The sequence below is a fragment of the Haliotis asinina genome, chromosome 9, assembly GCF_037392515.1.
Source record: "Haliotis asinina isolate JCU_RB_2024 chromosome 9, JCU_Hal_asi_v2, whole genome shotgun sequence".
NCBI lineage: Eukaryota > Metazoa > Mollusca > Gastropoda > Lepetellida > Haliotidae > Haliotis > Haliotis asinina.
In genome coordinates this window covers 28,911,642-28,933,021 of record NC_090288.1, presented here as the reverse complement: position 1 = coordinate 28,933,021, position 21,380 = coordinate 28,911,642, and the positions used below count along the sequence as shown (strand labels likewise).

General features: G+C 42.2%; 1 protein-coding gene across 1 annotated transcript in view; it reads right to left on the bottom strand.

Annotated features, from left to right (window-relative positions):
• Nucleotides 1-3,783: 3,783 nt before the first annotated feature.
• LOC137297137 (uncharacterized) overlaps nt 3,784-21,380 on the bottom strand; it is a 30,963-nt gene continuing 13,366 nt past the window's right edge. The window contains exons 2-11 of the mRNA XM_067829149.1: nt 16,780-16,822; nt 13,947-14,066; nt 13,067-13,140; nt 12,681-12,867; nt 11,800-12,011; nt 11,567-11,641; nt 11,224-11,299; nt 10,634-10,786; nt 9,303-9,731; nt 3,784-8,690 (exon numbers count right to left, since the gene is read on the bottom strand). Coding sequence (XP_067685250.1) covers nt 8,080-8,690; nt 9,303-9,731; nt 10,634-10,786; nt 11,224-11,299; nt 11,567-11,641; nt 11,800-12,011; nt 12,681-12,867; nt 13,067-13,140; nt 13,947-14,066; nt 16,780-16,822 — 1,980 coding nt within the window. The 3' untranslated portion in view covers nt 3,784-8,079. The remainder of the gene's footprint in view (nt 8,691-9,302; nt 9,732-10,633; nt 10,787-11,223; nt 11,300-11,566; nt 11,642-11,799; nt 12,012-12,680; nt 12,868-13,066; nt 13,141-13,946; nt 14,067-16,779; nt 16,823-21,380) is intronic.

Below are 21,380 nucleotides of genomic sequence, written 5' to 3'. Positions count from 1 at the left end.
AGGAACATAAAGTTAGAAACGGATTTGGGATTCGGGATTCGAATCCATTTTTTTTCCGAAAAAATCCGAAAAAAATATTCAGATTCGGGATTCGAATCCCGAATTCCGAATCCCGAATCCGTTTCTAACTTCATGTTCCTTATTCTAAGCCGGTTTTCCATGGGTCAGCCAATCTGAAAGCTAAGCGGCCATCGTTGCCACCCTCGAGAAAGCAACGAGTTGCCACCAGCAATTGTATTTGTATCATTTCTAAATGACGTTCTGGTAAACAGGTGGTTAAAGCGTTCGAGTCCCCACACGGGTACAACGTGTGATGCCTATTTCTGGTGTCCCCCGCCGTGATACTGCTAAAAGTGGCTTGAAACTAAACTCACTAACTCCAAAAGACTTCAAAGAAGATGCTGAATTTCAGTTTGTAACCATCTGTTGGCATTTTAAAATGAATTAGCGAAAAAAATAAACTGAAATGAGCACGAAAATATCTATAGCTGTTAATACACATGAAATTGAAATGAAAAGGAGTTCTCAGATGCTTCGCTAGGACGATAGGTGATAATAACCGACTTAAGCAGTTGTGCGCCAAGAAACGGGGAGCTACGGAGTGACTGTTGTGGGAGACTACTAAGCGATGACAACTGAAATGCCTCCGTTACCAAGGGTACGTTTGATTACTAAAGGAGAGAGCTAGAATGGCGTAGTGAAGTCATCCAAAAAGTGTACAAGTTTAATAAAGTACTGTCTGCGCCTATTGATCTTTCAGCGCAACATCTTAGAACAGGCGTCCGTCCTTTTGGTACTTCTTTATACCCGAGGAATGAAGTGTTCTTCATTACACTATATATGTTATGGGGCTAGACTGTATTTATTAAATAACAAATTTATATCCTCGGCAGTATTCAGTTTTGTAGTTATGTACCTTAATACTTACGTCATCGTATCGCAAATGCGTAGATCGATGCTCATGTTGTTGATCACTAGATTGTCTTGCCCAGGCCCGATTATTTACAGTCCGCTCCATGTAGGTGGAACATTGCAGAATGCGACGTAAAACTACACTCACTCCCTGATAGGTTCTTGTTGGTCTATGGTGCATCATGAGCATGGATAGGGGTGAGTCTTTTCATAAGTTGAGCAAACTGGCGACGAATGTGACAATTAAAGAACGACAACTCCTGCAGGTTTATTGTCAATAGCAAGCCGGCATGAAGATATATGGACTACACTGGAAGAAAGGGTAGGTTTTTCATTATATACCCACAACAATAACAAACACGTTACACGTTCTAACGAAATAGTTTGCTGGATTGACCTAGTTGTTTGGTAAGATAAAAAAGACGGAATGTAAGCTGTCTTTGACGGGACACCCCAAGCAATGAAATACAGGTCGGCACATGTCAGGCGGGAAAGCGCTTATGTTGTTCTTTACATAGATGCACTGGTTGGTGTTGGGGCATGAAACAAACACCCAAACACCTTGGCTGTTACATTTTTCAGATAAATAAGTTATTAATGTGAGTAAGTGGCGACAGTAGGTGTGCGAAGGTAGCGGGTGGGGAGGGGTGAAGAAAGTGGTGGTTTGGTAAGGATGAATGGTTTTTGGGAAAATCCTGTTTTGGGGATCGACCATGGTATACTGCAACATGAACTGTGGGATTCAAGAGAAATGTATAAAATACATTCCTAAAGCGACGCCAGGTAACAACTCCCCGACCTCAGCGCGATCTACATAACCCTTCCCGACCCCTGTTCCACTCATCCGTCACATCGGCATTATTCCGCCGTGACTATATCAAGTAAACTTTTAATACCGTTCTAAGTCCATGGTCCAAAAGAGTTTTTTCAAAAGCATATATTTTCATTTCATTACCATTTATAAACAGAAAATGTCACAGCTCCAAATACAAAAGCAAGCCATTCGCTATTCTCTTTACAAAATTACAATATATGTTACAGGACAACTTCACACATAACAAGTGCGTCGGGTGTCCGGATTATACTTTTCTTATGTGTCTTCTACTTTATGTGGACCCGTGAAGGTCCCGGGGTAGAATAGACCCGTGAAGGTCCCGGGGTGGAATAGACCCATGAAGGTCCCGGGATGGAACAGACCAGTGAAGGTCCCTGGGTAGAATAGACCCTTGAAGGTCTCGGGGTAGAATAGACCCGTGAAGGTCCCTGGGTAGAATAGACCCGTGAAGGTACCAGGGTGGAATAGACCTTCAGCAACCCATGCTTGCCATAAAAGGCGACTATGCTTGTCGTAAGAGGCGACTAACGAGATCGGGTGGTCAGACTCGCTGACTTGGTTGACGCATGTCATCAGTTCCCAATTGCGCAGATCGATGCTCATGTTGTTGATCACTGGATTGTCTGGTCCAGACTCGATTATTTACAGACCGCCACAATATAGCTGGAATATTGCTGAGTGCGGCGTAAAACTAAACTCACACACTCACTACTTTATGTGAAAAAAAAGACTTGATTTCTGAAAAAAATTGCATCTTTTCTCTGGAAACACATCTGTTGAAGACTCGTTTCCTGTTATCGATAGTGCTCTGTTGCTCTAGTAAAGTACTAGTTCAGTTGGTCATATTGTCTGAGGTTCAGGTTGCAGTTTCCCGGGGTTTCTCATTAGGACACGTGACCCAAATGCAAACATGCACGATGTGACAGCAGCACCGAATATATCACCACAGATAGCGTCATTCAGCTCTGGTGCAAATACAATGCAATAACCGCTGGTTCACTGAGTGATATTAGTTTTACGCCTCTTAAAGCAATGTTCCAGCAATATCATGGCACGGAACACCGGAAATGGGCTTCATATATTGTTGTATCCATGTGGGGGAATCGAACCCCAGCCTTCGTCGTGACGACTACCACATAGACTACCCCATAGCCTCTTGTGTGGGGGGTGGGGGGTGGGGGGTGGGGTGGGGGTGGAGCAGAATATAACGACCAACTTTCAGTCTGTGGTAGCGATGATTGTGTCCGTGGACGCGTTGTAATCAGAGTTTTTGAGAGCTGTTACAGTGTGCCAAGTCGAAACATTGATTACGCAGTTGGTTCGTTGCCTGCTGACTGGGTTTCGTCCTGATGCGCTACTTAGTACAACAACCAGTCCAGAATATGGAGACCAACTCATTGAACTGATATAGACGTATTAATGAGTATGATATGATACATCTAAGCACTTGCATGCTGCAACAGTACGCTCCTTCTAATTCGTGCAAACACACTGTGCAGCGTGTTCTGTCGTACAGGAGTTCTGATAAACGGAAGTCTGGAAATCGTGAAAATCACAAAACGAGGCGTGGCTCCTAGAAAGGTTTGGCGGTCAGGTAGGAAGTTCATATTATATCAGTTACATTGTACGTTACAAAAATACTCTTAAGAAACGCAAAGAACACACATTAGGCGTAACCAGTGAGCCAGATGAATTGCGAATCATTGTATACGATCTCTTCTAACAGGTGCAGTCTGTGATGTCTCAGTTATGTAAGTATAGAAATACGATTTTTTTAAAAAGTTTAAAATTAAAATTACATTGAAAATACCATTTTCTTATGAAACAAGGAATTGGAATGCAGTGTAACCACAATATTATTTGCAGTGTCTCTTTTCACTTTAACACGTGAAAATTCGGATCGTCTCCAAAATAGGTCATTGTCTGAATTGCTTAATGATATATAGGAGTCTACAGCAGTCTTTCATTTTCCTGAAGCGATTCATGTTTCGGTTTGCACAGTAATTCTTTCTTTGTTAAACCACACACACAAACTATATGTTTCGAAAGATATTTTATTGCAAAACGGGTACATAGTGTAGACTTCATATCTGCTTAATATTTGTCAAACGCCGTGTAAAATGGATCCGTCAATAACATCCTCGAGAAAAAGGCAGATCAGATGAAACAAATTTGTGTAATAACATATGTCTGAAAGAACATCTCCCGGAATATCGATTATGGTGTGATGGGATTGGTCCGTTTGAGGAGGGATGGGGGATGTTTTGTATGTGTATGTGTGTGTGTGCGTGCGTGCGTGCGTGTGTGCCTGTCTGTGTCTGAGTGTGCGTGTGTGTCTGTATATTATATGTTCCAGCGAGGATACTATAGAGGGAATACAATATTTCAGTAAAAAGCGTGTTTGTGAGAGAGTGCATGCGTGTGCGTGCGTGTGAAGATGAATGGAGGAAATATGTACAATAAAGTAGTGATATACGTGATTACTTTCAGCGAAGATAAATTACCTAACAAATGAGAATAAACGTAACATGAACATAAAAAATAACCAATACTCATTTCCGAGGGATTTCCGTTTTCCCACCGTTACCTAGCCACCCCGCCTTTGCCACCGATTCTCCTACCACCACAGCTAGTCGCCTTCTTCACCAACAATCACACCTTCAACTACGCTGACTCCCAACCTCAACCCTCCCTCCCTTGGGTTACATCACACAAAATGTTTCCCATCGACTTCTATAGCAACCCTATATTTTTATAAATTACCCAGGCTACCAACAACCTCTCCATGTACATAGAGGCACAGTCTGGCCTTTAAACTGCAATATGAAGTTCTGTCCAAATTGTCCAGCTAATATTCCGAGCACAGGAAGCGGAACGCACCAACGTACCCCTCATTCCGCACAAAATGTCACCTACTTGAAAATATCTGTACACACACAAGCATAAGTCATGGTGATAAAACTGGAAGCACTAAATACTTAAAGTTTTGATCAGTTTTAATTACTGGATGGATGTGCTTTTAAAACACATAAACATCTTAAACTATTTCATCCAATCACTGCTGTCACAGGTCTCTGCTCCTTTTGAGTTGTTTGGTGTTGCGAGTGGTGACGAATGCTCTCAGGATTCCAAATATCACAACCGACACATCAAGACTCCAGTTATCTCCCCTTTCCAATGACCAATCTCATACCCAATTCCACCTCCCCACCCCAAAGTGCCTGTTCCATCTACACAGAAACACCACAACCATGCGACATGAGTTGGGCTGATTAAGCGATTACATGGTGTTATCACCCAAGGATCATAGAAACAAAATATATACACTAATGGTTCCTTAGCATGCAGTGCTTGGAACACAAGAGACTCTAGTCTACAAAACAAACGTCAAACTAATTCAAATTGAAATACACCGCCGGGCAAAATAAAACATAACATGAAAAAAAATCATTTGACAGGAGCTCAAAGAAAACTCCGACTAAAAACCTGCAAACGTCATCAACAGAATTATGATTAAATTAATGACTGAGAAACTGCAAAGTTAATGTTAAAGCTGAACAATTATACCAATATTAAATACATTATCTCGGAATAAACATTCGATGTTTCATCTGTAGCCACCAACAAATATGAATGTATAATCATATTTTACCCGGTATATGCATATCATCCTAAGGTATAGCGTCTTAATACTGTATAAGCAAACCTGGGCTATACACCAGTTGATATACACTCAAACAAAGTTACTAGATTGGACTTTTATCTACACTATACATTCAGTGAACGTGATCTAGATGAACGTTCTCCACATCTGATGATCAGGTTGAAAGTATTCCACATGTGGTGATCAGGAGGAAAGTTTTCTACATCCCCTGATCAGGCGGAAGGTTTTCTACATCCCCTGATCAGGCGGAAGGTTTTCTACATCCCCTGATCAGGCGGAAGGTTTTCCACATCCCCTGATCAGGCGGAAGGTTTTCCACATCCCCTGATCAGGCGGAAGGTTTTCCACATCCCCTGATCAGGCGGAAGGTTTTCCACATCCCCTGATCAGGCGGAAGGTTTTCCACATCTAGTGATCAAGTGGAAGGTTTTCCACATCTAGTGATCAAGTGGAAGGTTTTCCACATCCCCTGATCAGGCGGAAGGTTTTCCACATCTAGTGATCAAGTGGAAGGTTTTCCACATCCCCTGATCAGGCGGAAGGTTTTCCACATCTAGTGATCAAGTGGAAGGTTTTCCACATCCCCTGATCAGGCGGAAGGTTTTCCACATCTAGTGATCAAGTGGAAGGTTTTCCACATCCCCTGATCAGGCGGAAGGTTTTCCACATCTAGTGATCAAGTGGAAGGTTTTCCACATCCCCTGATCAGGCGGAAGGTTTTCCACATCTAGTGATCAAGTGGAAGGTTGTTTTAGTTCAGCAGGTCTTACTTTAGGCACCATGTTTTTAGCGATTGAATTCGACAGAGTATATGATAAAAAAAAGTAGATAAAAGACATTTGAACAGTTCATCGACACTTGACAATTGTGCCAGGGAGACATTTTGGAGCAATGGTCTTGAAATGAGATTACCTCGTGTGTTCCCTTTGTCTAATGATTAAAAAGACTTGTCCCGTTTGGAGTCTCGTTTAATATATCCCACTAACTCACTCACTCACTCACTCACTCACTCACTCACCTGTCATGAAATGAACAATGAAGGGATACATTTCGCATAACAGTCTTTGAAAGTTGGATCTTGCTAGGTCAAAGGACACAAACAGCATGTATCGGACTTTAATCATCTACAACCATACTCGGAAGAATTAAATCGCAACAAGCGCTACAGTCAAGGCTGACGGACTAAACTGATTGGACGGTTTCCACTATATTGCAACTTCTTCCAGACCACTTATAGGGTCCTTATGTATATAATTCACCGTACGCCGGTGAATATAACTACAATCCATGATTTTTACTATCTCCATTGCACATGATATAACAATTACACTGTAAACAAAAAGTATGGGAACACTCTAAAATTTGACAGTTATGTGTAAACGTAGACGTGGTAAGGTCATTTATAATCTAATGTACATGAAAGTTTTTGTTGATTAATGGACACTTGTAACGACATGTTAGGACATGTCAGCAACTCTATCAATATTCGTTGAGTTTCAGTGAAATGAAACATTGTTCAAAACAGCGAGAAAAAAAAGGGTGCCGAAACACATGAGCACATAGTCTGATTCAAACAACCAAACACAGCAGGCTACTGCGTGTAGAAGACAGTCGTCCCAGGCAGCTTGTCGTCTACAGATGACTCACTCTGTCATTCATAGACTGAGGCACAGGTTCCAGGCCACTGGTAGACTTTGGAAGACCCAGAAAAAAACATCAAGGGCCGATGACCGACAAGTTGTGCCGAAAGCCCTTTGGAACCGATTGACAACTGCCAGTGTCCATTTTGGCACAAGCTGCTTAGGACATCTGTCTTCCGCATACACTGGGCTGTTGTGCTTGGGTGTTTGAATCAAACATGGTGCTGATGTGTTTCAAAACCCATGTTTTTCGCCTATTTTGGTCATATTTGATTTCACTCAAGCTCAGCTAATATTGATTCCGTTGCTTCACTGCATGTTCTAATATGTCATTTAAAGTGCCCATTCAGCACACAAAAGGTTTCATTTACCTAAGAGTATAAATGACCTCACCACGTTTAAATTTGTATATGACTACCAAGTTTTGGGGTGTTCCCATACTTTTTGTTTTGTTTGTAGTGTATAATAATGGACACTTCTAAAGCGCCTGTATCCACACTCAAGGCGCTGAGACAATAGCACTCCAGTTAACCGAACCTGCCTGTAAGGTTAACTGTCATATTGCTTACACAAATGGGTACCCATTCACTGATGAGCGAACAGGTTTGAACAAACACAGAGTGAGACCACATGTGTCAGTATAGATGAGCTAGAAACTCTCAGGATCACCCATCCCAGAAAAACACGGTCACCCAACCAAAGACTGTCTGAGACCAACTCTGCTTAAAAGTCAACTGATTTCTGACCTGAGATCCGCGTGCAAGACCAAACAGCACCACTCAGACCAACCTTGCTTAAAAGTCAAGTGATTTCTGACCTGAGATCCGTGTGCAAGACCAAACACCACCACTCAGCTTACCATATACATGAATACCATAATGCCTACTGGATCTGTATTACTCGTAGAACTCCTTGTAAGAGTCTCTATTCCATCGTCGATCAGCCTAATGAAACCACTACCGACCAAACGCGAGTTGGTTCCTAACAGTGGATCAACACAATCAGTCATAAAATTCCACCATTGTTTCTCAGATCATGTCCTCCAAGACGGTTGGAGTCCCATGCACTTTGCAGCACATCCGGTCAGCGTTAAGGAGGAAGTCCTGTCCATCCCGACACGCGAGTTCAACCAAGGCCATGTCCGGACATAGCCATGAGAAGAACGGCTTCAGATTGTGTCTTAGATCAACTGGGTCACCAGAGTCAGTCTCCAGCAGACTGAAAGTTCGACAGGTTGGGAAATGCATCCATACACTTTCAACATGTTCTTTCCAGTACCCAAACGTCACAACACACACTTCCGGTCTCCTCTCAGGGCAACTCTGTTTCAGAGAGGCAATAGCACCCCGAACAATTCTTACGCTGTTGTTGAGACTCGCGTCTCCTGTATGAACGTCTGCAACGTCTTGGGACGGGACAACAATCACTAGGTTACAGGCTGCGAGTTTTTCCTTGGCCCATGTGTTAATTCCCATGTTTCTCTGTTCCTGAAGATGCTGCTCTGTCTCCTGTGGATATACGACTGTTATAGCGAGCTTCTCCCTCAACAGCCTTACAAGTTCCCTTGTGGCCTGACTAAGTGGTGAGTCGTCCTCTCCCGAGTCACAGGACAACAAGAGGGCTTTGACTTTAGATAGGCCTTTAACGGAAGACAAACATACATAAGGAACATTGTAAAATGTGTGTGCGAGTCACTTATGAAGATGAGGAATACTTTACTGTATTTCCCGAAGACCCTGACGCAAATATACTTAAGAAAGCCCACGCAAGTCTAAAACTGAAGAAAATCTCAGGGTTCATTTTCATTATATCTTATTTTTTCTATCATGAGCTGTTTTCATCTGTAAAATATGTTCATTTCAGAGACTAGTTGTTAGTCTAATTACCTGTCTGCAGTGTAATATCTAAGCTTAAATACTTTTCCTTTGCATGATGGGATGAATGTATCACTATTCTCAGGATACAACACCGGATCATTCATAACATGAGAGAGAGACCCTCTGTTGTTGTTTACTTGTTTGTTGTTAAAGACTGCACTCAATGATTCTGCTAAATGAAAGCTGACTGTAAATGATCGAGCCTGGACCTATACATTGACTAACAGCATGAGCACCGATCTACACAACTGGGATATAATGACATGTGTCAACCAAGTCAGCGAGCCTGACCGCCCAATTCCGTTACTTGCCTCTAACGACAAACAGGTGTTACGAAGACCAATTCTAACGACCTAAGGACTATTCCGTCTTACCAACATCAATGTGAGCAGGTCCAAGCTTGTTCAGAAAATCATCAAGGTCAAGGTTACGTCCACAAGCCATCAGGTTATTCAGCAGGTCACAGAACTGGAAGTCACGTGGCACAATAACATCCGGCTTCCTGTTGCCATGGTGAAGAACTGTCACTGTTTTGGATGTCAGCTGCTTCAGACATGTTGGTAACGGTTCACTACCTGATGTGACGTGGAAGATAAGGTCACTAGCTGCGGTCGACACCTCCGTCACATCAGACGCCAATGTAGACATCGTCGTCTTTCCGCGTTGCTGTAGTTGTGAAACCAAATTTTCGGCTGCTCTGACAACGTCGTCAACATCCGATGACCTGACTACTGACACTTGAGCAACAGATGCGAGGGACGCAGAACTATCGGATGCAGGAAGAGCACCATAACGTTTCCCATCTTAACGAAAACACAAAGCGATAATTATGTGATGATATGATTAAACAACATTTAGTCATACATACCGTTTCAGCCTAACAAATAAGACTAGATACACCATGTTTACACCGGCCATGAAGTTCCTGTTTGTTTGTGTGTTACTTAACAATGCACCAAGTCTCTGAGCCTGACCACCCGATCCCATTTGTTTCCTCTCACGACAAGCACGGGTTGTTCAAGACTAATTCTACACCGGATCGTCACGGATACCCGGATATAATTAAGCTAAGAATTCGGTAATTCACTGACATGAAATATGTTCAGATGTTCAATGTTTAAAGTGATATTAACTTGATTTCAAGGATCACCGTCAACATGTAACCGAGGTACTGGGATATGTCAAGCCCTATGCATTCGCACAGAAAGGAAGCTCTTGTATTGCTGTTCACATTTAATTCTCATAAATGCAATTCATCTAAAATTTATTCGTCAAAGTTTAAAAAATATTTTTCTACTTTGCTGATGATGAATCATAAATCGAAAAATATTCAGATTGCACCTTAAATCCCTCTATACACCAATCGGCATAGAGATAAACACGTTTCCGCAAGGTTACCAGTTGTAACGATCCAACGAAACAGATTCAAATGTTCATTTGTATTACATCGATCAGCAGTGTACACGTTCAAGGATTCTTTCCCTTATAACTCATGGAAAAAATTAAATATGTTCGTTCAGTAAGTTAACAGTTACAAGTGACAATTAACTCCGAACAATTCGGGTTCCGCCGCCATGGTTATGCTGGAATGGTGCTACAAGCGGCGTAAAACCATACTCACTCATCTACCCGAAACGTATAGGGTAAAAGATGAACAGAACATGTTTACTGTAGCTACCCCACAATCAAATAGATATCTACTCACGTCGCATTTTCAGTAAGAACACACCCAGAGCCAGGACTCCGATGAACGCAAAGGCCCCGACTCCAATAACAGCATAGACTATCATGGGTGACTTTGATGAAGACATGGTGGCCTTTATGTCTGTCACAGGTGTCTGATCAGACGGTGCTGGACCTGACACAGAACACAGAGATGTCAACAGGGACTGCACTTCTGGCCATGATACACTGACATTGCACATGTAGTGGTAGTTTGTCAATGTTAATTGAGATGTCACCACCTTCCTTGCCCCTGAGCAGATTCCCAACGACCTGTTGGCATGCCGCTCCAGAATGAAAGTAAATCTTCTATTGGGAAGGTGATAGAACTCATAACATTTCGGTCACTGTAATGTATGTCTGTTGTTATCTGTGCACCAAACGACCGAGAATATAACTGACATTTGCGCACCTGACAATTGAGATTAGAACTGACACTGGGCACTAGACAATCAGAATTAGAACTGACACCTGGGCACCAGACAATCAGAATTAGAACTGACACGATAACAGGTGGCTCATCACCTAAACTACCCTAAGCCACTGTAACCTTGAATGAAAACTCAATCCTACCTTTGTTCGAGCACTGCACACGCAAAGCTTCACTCTCCTTGTAGCGCATGCACGAATTGCACCCAAGGGACCCAACCTGGAATAGAACCACACGGATGTATACAATTTTGTAAAAGGAAGTCCGTTCTTGTATGACTTGCACTGAGACGGTTCATAAGTTACGATGAAAACGTTAGTTATGTTGATGTAAATGTGAAGGGTCAGACTCTGGAAAAACACCGTTGGCTATTCTCTAACTCAAAGTGTTAAGTTTTGAATTTCAACCTTTCATATATTCTTAACTATACTTTAATAGAGCAGGGTCAAGGATCGAACAGTTGTGAAATTCAGGAAGATATCTTACCAATCCAATGTATTTTGATCCGGATTTCAGTTCCAAGTTCGTAAATGTGTCTTCTTGAAGTCTTTGAGTCAAAAGCTGAAATGACACGTCGGACGTTACAGTGAACACAATGGTTCAATGTCGTACAGACATGGATATATTTACCTCAGACGCCAGTAGACCTACAGACATCTTAGAATTTGATCAAGGTCACAAAACCAAATAACTTCACATTTGAATAAGACCACGCCCACCTTCCACCGCGGTAGCTTCCGGTGGCCATTCGTCACGAACACGTCGCTATCACCCTCGGGCACGATGCCTATTCTCAGGTCGCTGCTGTTGTAGAAAGGCACCCAGCTGATAGTCATGGTGTAGTTGCCGGGGGACACACACTTGGGCTTCAGATAAACAACGTCAGGGATCATACAGGAACAGGTGGCAGTCCGGGGCTGGCGGGACCCATCTACAACAGTCAGTCAGTGAGTGAGTGAGTGAGTGAGTGAGTGAGTGACTGAGTGACTGAGTGACTGAGTGAGTGACTGAGTGAGTGAGTTTGATTATTCCTAACGTATGTGTAAAACTTCGTCCACTGACTAATTTTCTTAGACCTAAGATTAATATTTAATTACATCTAAAATCAAACACGGTATTTGAAAAAGGTAGATCGCTTTACATTTTCACGTGAAGAGGTTACTCAAAGATCAACATCATGTCGACTCTGAAGGGAATTCAGACTGGTTAAGCCTTGATTCAACTAATGACACATCACACACAATCAAACAAATGCAGAGAGTTTAACAAATCATCGGTGATCATATACTAGGCCCTTTGATGAAACAGGTGTATACCGTCATGTTACAGGCTAATGTCTCCTATACTATGTGGTTGTTTTCTGTGTTCCGAACTGAGTTATGTAAACAGCAACCACACGCACATAAACAACACAAAAACACACATTTAAGAAAAAACAAGAAAGCAATATACAAATGATACAAGCATATTTTCGCGTCTCGCGCTATCGCTCCATCTTGGCTCTACCTTGGCTAAAGCTGTTTCTCTCGCCCATCATACATCAGACGTGTGTGTTCATATACTGAAACATTGCACCCGATCTCTCTCGCGCTGCACTTACTTTCAAGTCTCTCGACTGGAGGCCTTTGTGTAGGTTTCAATGTCTCCAGTTTCTTTTCCACAAGCTGTGAACCGAGAATTTTGCGATTCGTGAGGTCGTACAGCTTGATCCTCCTCCATTTCTTCGAGATTCGAACCCCACTACATTTCAGCCTCGTCCGCGCCTTGCCGTCGTTAATACTGTACGTCTGTAGGAAAACAGAGTCAGGTATAATGTCTATTTAACATTGACGCATTGTATATAGTTAGATATGACGTGATGTATATAGTTACTGTGATACTGTAGATCTTTTCGCCCGAGCGGTTTCAAAGTGACGTTACTACCAGAATCGAAGTATGAGCTCTGGAACAATGGGCTGGCAACTATTGGCAACAGTGACGCAGTACCTGGTTTCCAGGAGTCGTGATGTTGAAGCACTGCCGGCCTCCATGTGCAGGTACTGTCAGCAGCAGCACCGAACCTGCAAGATTATGTGCAGTTATGAACAACAATAATTGTCAGTGAATTTACAAAACAAATATTTGAAGTGCTGGAGCAAGGCTGTATGTTTTGGACACTGGGGTCAAGACGCCGAGGAAGGTTTCATTTATCTTGCTTGAGGAATGACGTGTCGACGTGTATGTGATTAAACCTTGCTGCCTTCAGATTGAGTGAGTGAGTGAGTGAGTGAGTGAGTGAGTAGGTGAGTGAGTAAGTGCGCCGCTTCGAGCAATACTCCAGCAGCATGACGGCAGGGGACACCAGAAATGGACTTCACATATTTTACCCATGAGAAGAATCGAGCATAGGTGTTCCAATTTACGTTTTCATTACGTCGTAACACCGTGTCGTCGGCGTTACGAGCGAATGCTTTAACCAGGTATCGACCAGTGAAGTCTTGAAGGTCATGGCATGCAACGCAGAACATCGATTTCTAGTGCCTTAGATCACCAAGTCTTAAAGTGACATCCGTGCATATTTCCTAAGCGATGATCCGGTTGTGAATGAATGGCTAAGCCACTCAATTTCAGGAATTCCTTAAGCCGTTTTAAGCAAAGAACACTTAATAAATTAGTTCACATAAAGTGCTAGCATGAATCTGTCATATGATGATAAATTTCAAAACTGATTAAACACGAAAACATTCCCCTAAATCATATATAGTCAACAAGGCTGGAAGAAATGCTGTATTTCATTCCGGGTTATACCGTAACATTGAGATTATTAAAAATGAGAGGTGGGTAAAACGAAACCTGCACATACATTTCAGTCAGCGTTCATACATACCTGGCTCCCTGTCACGTGTCAAAGTAATCTCCACGGAGGTCCTTTTCTGGTGGACTGTAAAATGTTGTTTGGGAGGGATTCTTGACAACCATCTCGGCGACCTGGCTAGTTTGTGGCACGCTGGAATACAAACAAAATACAGTGCAGTCTCCATTAACCGAACTTCCAAACGTTCGGATTGACGAGGTGTTTACGTAGAGTCATAATTGCGTTCGAGGTCCGTCTCCCTCCGACAGTAACTGTGTTTGAGATGCATTGAACCCAGCGATACTGATAAATTCAGTCGTTTGGCGGACTGAAAGGGTATAAGCCCAAGGCCTAGGCATCTATGGTCTTGTCCTACGTGGGAGCTAAATGGGTCGGACGTTCGGGAGCGGTGACGTTGTCGGAACATTTAATTGTAACAGAGTGGGATGATGCTTTTCATATCAGTCACTGGATTGTCTGGTCCGAACTGGATTACTTACAGGCAGTCCCATATAGCTTACCTATTAGAGTCCAGTCTTAAACAACAGGCAGACGAACAGAACGGGCAAAGAGCGTGTTAAACGAACTGCCCACAGTGTCGATAGTTTAGGTGGATTGGGAGCTGCCCACAGCATCCTCCTGGGCAGTTGGATAGCCTAGCAGTTAACGCGTTCCATCGTCACGAAGACGATCCGCGTTCCATATTTCCATATTTCACATGGGGTGGGGGAACGCACATGTGGTGTATATGCAGTGATACTGCTGCACTGCTGCTAAAAGCAGTTATGACTGACTCACACATTCACTTTGACTTGTTCAGAAGACATATGTGCAGTCTGACGAGGCGCAGAACTCTGTCTGCGAACTTCCGTCACTAAGACATGCCAGAAATCTTATGATAGCTAGTTCGAATCTTACATTCACCCTGGTAATATCTCAAGCGTTTGTTGAACATGACATCCGTGATAAACGCCTAACACCGGCATCACCTCAGGATCTCTAACCCGCCAAGCTGGCATACCGTGTAACTGAAACAATGGACTAAATCCCACGCACTGGCTTCCAAATGAAACTACACCAATTAGAAAGTAATACGGCAGTGGGTGGCGTATTTGACGCTGACGTCGAGCGAACTCACAATGTCAGGGAATGAGCTATGCAATGACCAAACTTCATGGATAACAACTTCTTTCATGAGATTCTTGTACCATCGTCAGGCAGGAATGTGACAACGGTACAGTACAAGATGTTGTTTATCCATAAGTTTGTTCTTAATTGTACTTCACACCTTACTCGTGAAGATCCGGGTTAGATTGATCTTCCGTTACCCATGAGGAGACAAACGGGATCGGGTGGTCAGGCTTGCTGACTTGGTTGACACATGTCATCGGTTCCCAGTTGCGTAGATCGATGCTTATTGTCTGGTCAAGACTCGATGGTTATTTACAGACTCCCGCCATATGGCTGGAATATTGCTGAATGTGGCGTAAAACTAAACTCACTCACTCACTTCCCAACTTCTAAAATACCACTCAAAGAAATGAGCTACATCGGCTGTAATTCAGTTTAGATACAACTTGAAGACTAACTACCTTGCAAAGTGGTTTCACCACTGTGTTCTACTCATAATTTATTCACTCCAACAGATCATATACTGTTATAGATTTCCGAGTAACAGGGAAAAAAAACTTGAACAAAAAACTCCGGGCATCGATCTCCGCAGTTGGGATACGATGACATGTGTCAACAAAGTCAGCGAGTCTGACCAACCAATCCCGTAAGTCAAGCCGACAAGCATGGGTTGCTAAAGACTAATTCTGATCCGGATGTTCTGGATTGTGCTTCACAACCAACTGACCTCGTTACCATAAGACCAGTTCTACTGTATATTCTATGACAGGATGGAGAACTTCAAGTGAACATGTCGTTGGTAGATGGATGTCCTTTGGCACGGTACGGTAAATACTGAAGGCTCAATAGAAAATACAGAGTTACTGATGCATAATACAGGAATGAGGAAGGTGCTGTGTTGCATAAACTCTTAGACAGTGCGCGCTGAAATCATTGACCTTGTCTAAGCAATATATTTTTCAAAAGGAAGTTATATTGAAACCGCCAGCAATGGAACATATTTTCCTGGATGTGAAAATATCCTTATCTTGTTTGACCAATGAAATAACAGAACCCCCACCCCACCAACCTCAAATAGTCGTCCATTCCCTAATATGGATATCGGTAATAGGGGTGATAAGATACATGCACAAATTCACACAAATTCCTCATACTGATATTAGCTATGAGGAAAAATCACACAGTAAATATAATGATTTAGACAACGAATGGTCAAGTAGGTACACAGTCGTCAACATAGCGTTATATTTCTTGCACCCGTGAAGATCCGGGTTAGAATTGGTCTACATCACACGTGCTTGTCATAACGTGAGAGGCACCTAACGGGATCGGGTGGTCAGACGCGCTGACTTGGTTAGATAAGTCATCGTATCCCAATAGATGTTCATGGTGTTGATCACTGGATTGTCTGGACCGGGTATATACAGCCCAACGCCATATAGCTGAAATATTTGGCTTATACCAAACTTATATATCTTGCACTTTCGCCATTGCAGTATTGACTGGGTTGTAATTAGATAGCGCCTTAAATAAGTTCAGTTGTAATCACTGTCCTGAATTTTTATCCACACGAAAACGATTCCATTAATCACAAAGCTTTGGGTGGTGGGGTAGCCTTGTGGTTAAAGTGTTCACTCGGCTTGGCTGAAGATCTGGGATCATGGCTACAATATGTGAAGCTCATTTCTCGATAACAAAGTACCATAAGACTGTAACAGACTGTAACAGACTGTACCTTTCTTGGACACCCTGGTAATGGTCTCCACGCAAGCGTCATCCTGCAACCAAAATAAATTGTCATTTATTGTCAGCACTAAATTTCTTCAGAAATGACTAAAATAGTAGGATCGCACCAATGTTCTCAACGAAGTGTGAATCAAACCGGAGTTTATGGGGTGAGGTAAAATCGTATTTCAGTATAATCGGCTGAAGTCGCGCACATGTATTTCCTTGTCCAGCATGGCCCGGGTACCGACAGACCAAGGGTTATAATCGGACTCAATCTGGGATTCGAACCAACGACTTCAATTGAATGATCAGAGAATATGAAAAATAGAACATTCCTTGTGAGATGATCCTTATTTTCTGGCTCAGAGTTCACTATGTACAGATCGTTGTGGTGGAGTTGATACATCCCGGCTTAAAAGAACATTCACTCACTCAGCTGTAGAAGGATTGTTGTATTCGCCCACCGTCATCAGGTTTCCTCTCAATGGATTCGAACAATACATACAGCTGAATGTTTGATTTTCCTTGGACAAGCTGACTTCGTAACCCAAATTACGAATCAAGAATATTGTATGAGGTTGTCCGCATGTGTGTGCGTACCTGTGCATGCGTATGCGCGTTACCTATTACCCGCCCGCCCTGAATGAGTATGTATTTCCGCCTCTTTAGCTATATTCCAGCAATATCCACCAGAAATGGGCTTCACACACTGGACCCACGAGGGGAATCGAACCCGGGTCTTAAGCGTGCGTGGAGCGCGGACGCTTTAACAATAGGCAAATCGACTTAAACACATGTACAGGTACCTAGTTGTAAAAATGAAGACCATATTTTCATCCATATGATTCTAAACCAAATGATAATTATTTCAGGGATGAATTTACGTTCAACAGGCTGTCACCAATGATGAGCTGCTCTCTGAATGGTTAAAAATAAAATACCAGTATTATTTTATTTCGTGGAGCTACTTATCGTATTGGTGGACTCGATCACTCCATACCGCTAATTTCCCAATAAAGTCGCGTATTGCAGGTAAAAGAATAACCTATTTCATTGGAGAGGTAGAATGAAAGCGAAATATCTTGTGAAAAGGTCATGTGTTTCGCCGATCGGACGTTTTTAAATGAAATACATACAATGATAGTATTTCATCTCCGATAGGCGATGATTTTCGTTGGCGTGCAAATGAAAAAGTTGTCTTTTCCCGACTTCCAAGCAACGCTACTCGGTACATGCTGCACCGATTTTGATAATTTTGGATTTATTCGAAAGGGAATTTATCTGGCTTTATTTCAGAAAGAATCGTAAATATGAATGACCCGGGAGGTCAAAGGGCAGGTCGAACTAACTTCAGTAAATAGAGAAGCAGAGAATGCTAATGTTGCGTTCGTGCGAAACATGGATACATGGATACATTACAGAACTTGAAAACACCACTCCTGAAAAACACAATCAGTGCATGTTTTAACTGAATTGTGTATACAGTCACGTCTATCTAGTTTGGTCTACTAACTGTACTGCGTACAGATGTGAGTTACTGTCACACTCCGATTCACTCTGTACACCCAAATATCACTGGAAACGCCAGTTACTGCTGTTGCTTGCTGCCTAAAAGTCGGAATCGGAAACGTTAAACCATCTGTAGCTTCTTATTTAAAAATAAAGGTTGGACATTGCTGACGATTTCCCGATAGTGAGGTGTCGAACGGCGACCTTGTCTCTGCGGTTCGGACATGTTGACACTCAACTGACAAAGGTGCACCCCTTCACAATAATAGACCCAACCAGTTGTGACACCATTAATACACCCTTTAAACATTTGAAGCAGTCACAGGAATAACTGCAAAGCTAAATATTAAAATTGTTGTCATGTGATAATGTTTTTGGAAGCAGTGAGAGTCGATTGTATGAACTGATAACTGAAAGTCAGCGGGTGTGTGTATGCTTACAGTATCAGATTGTTTGTAAGTGAGGCTTGGTTTCATTCAAAACAGAAAAAAAGACATTTCCGGTTCCCATGTATTAACGTCTTCGCTTCCACAATGCATTTATTTCTTTTAAAAGGAAAAGAAAAAGAGGTATCATTTTCGTTTGTCAGTGACCCAGGGGTTTCTTCTTGAAATCAGGACCGTCTATCAAGGACACAAACAAAAGAAAATCATCACATGACATGAGGATAATTGTCTTCTTTCTAACCGGAGAATCTTAGCTTGACCTCTCCCAATGTAAATATGAAAGAAGGATACATTTCCAGACTTTCAAGACTAACTGGAAAGGCAAAAGACAGTCACTGAAACACCAAAACATTCTGGTCTGTAACAGGGCTGTGATACACATCTCGAATACATTAGTTAACGTTTGTTACATTTTCAGTCGCTATCAAACAAGACTGTAAAATTTCCGGCAGTATGAATGTGCAACCTTTCTGTGTAATATTAGTTGTATTGCATCCTATGTTTATGGTGGCTGATTAGGGCCATCCATTTTTTAAGGCGAGAAAGCGATGGCCCTAATCAGCTACCATACATGTTATAATATACTAGTAAAAGCTGAATATCGTAGAGTAAGGTTAATCTTTTGTAAGTTGGCGGAGGTCTGATATAATCACCATAGTTTGACAGATTGAGTCACGAAGTTCGAATGGTTAAGTCATTCAGTTGGTGAAAACATTCTTGCCATCATCCAACCACTGTAGTAGGTTCTCTACATGGCAGTTTGGAGAAAGCCCATTACCACGGCTCTCCAGATCTCCAGCGAGGCCGCCATTACTGACTCAACCTGATCATGTCTGCAACACGTCACGTAGACACACTCATATTTAGTGCTATCTTAAAATTATAATTTGAAATAAAACAGTGTGATTTAAATTTCTGTCTTCAGCTTAAGATATGCAGAACAGTTATTTAATGAAGAGTGGAGGCCACGACAGCGCCAATTTGAAATACCTCACGGAACACTGACAAATTATAAGTGGAATATAATTTGGCGCTCCTCCAGTGTAATCTGTTACACTGTTTTCGATTTATAATTCTTTGAAACTGACAACAGCCGGAGATAACACAAATCAATCTCTAAGTGGCCTGATACAACACAGACACCTCCGAGGTGGGGTGTGGTGTATCTACAGCTCGATACGCACACCCCTATTGCTGGAACGCTAACGAAGTGACGAGATAAGATGTACGTTATTCAAACATGATAAGCCATTAAACACAAGTCCATTCTGTTATCATTACAACGCAGTAGTATTGGCCAGGGTCTCTTTGCACGAAGCAAGCTTCAAGAAGGGATACACGCAACAAACAGTCTGTTTGAGATACTCTCAATGCTGTAATCTACCATAGACAACTCATACAGCCGTTCCCACACCTCGACCCCCTATCGTCACCCAGGTTACCCGTCTGCCTCCGATGTTTCAACCCTTGACCCTCTTCAAAGCTCACCGCCCCAGAACCCCCGGCAGTTTGTGTCTATCTCTGGCTTATCAGTTGTGTACTGTTCAAACTCAAGGTCCCAACCGAAGTATGCGTATTGTACAGAGGTATTTACCCTGCGTTCTCCAGTTACTTTGTATACATGACAGGTGCGAGAGACTCTTGTACTTTGGACTTAATATTGCGCACTCGGGCGTAATTACAACGTGAAATCGTTATTGCAGTACGTTTCATTTGTGTAACATGGAATGTATAATCACGCATATGCAAACATATTAATGGGTGTTTAAATTAAACCATCCATAATTTCAAGATCCGGATTAGAATTGGTCTTCAGCAACCCATGTTTGTCAGGAGACACGACTAATGGGATCGGATGGTCAACTTGCTGACTTGGTTTGTCGGTGCTCATGACATCAATCACTCTATTGTCTCAGTTATCAACAGACTATACAACATTGCTGTGTGACGCGTACAACAACAAGCAACTACATTGTGTAAGGCTGCCTATTACCAAATATTCTAATCTTCTTTCGTCTGATGATCTTGCAAAGGTAAAGATATTTTAACAAGACAGTTGATGCAGACATTAGACAGACAACCAGACAGACTCAGACAGACAGACAGACAGACGGACAGACGGAAGATTTTATTGTATGAATGGCCATGAGGCCAATAGTACATCGACATTCATAATAGTATAGAATCCGGAGCGCCTAGATATTGAGTTATACATTAACGGTACGTTACTGCGATATTTTCGTACAATAAACAGCTAAACGCACTAGTATATAAGCTGATTTAGAATTCAAAAGAGCTATAAACTTATGGGGATTTGGGTTGGTGTAATAATAACACGGTAGATATTTTCTTCGTTCATCGTCATACAGTGGGCATTCTAGTAATACATGGTATTCGTTTTCTATCTTGTTGAGACTATGGTGACACGTGGCAATTGCAATATCTGCACATTTGTTTGTCTTCGGTATAACTGCATGTTAAGACCAGCGATGCCACATCCGAATTTCGTCAGTGCAAATGAACAGAAGGTAATACTCGTAGGTAGGTTTCCGCCATTATATCAAGTTTATATGTTGAATAAGTCTGCAAGTAATTGGAAGCAGCCACAGGCGCTGGCCACTCTTGATAATAAATATCTTTACATCTTTGCTTA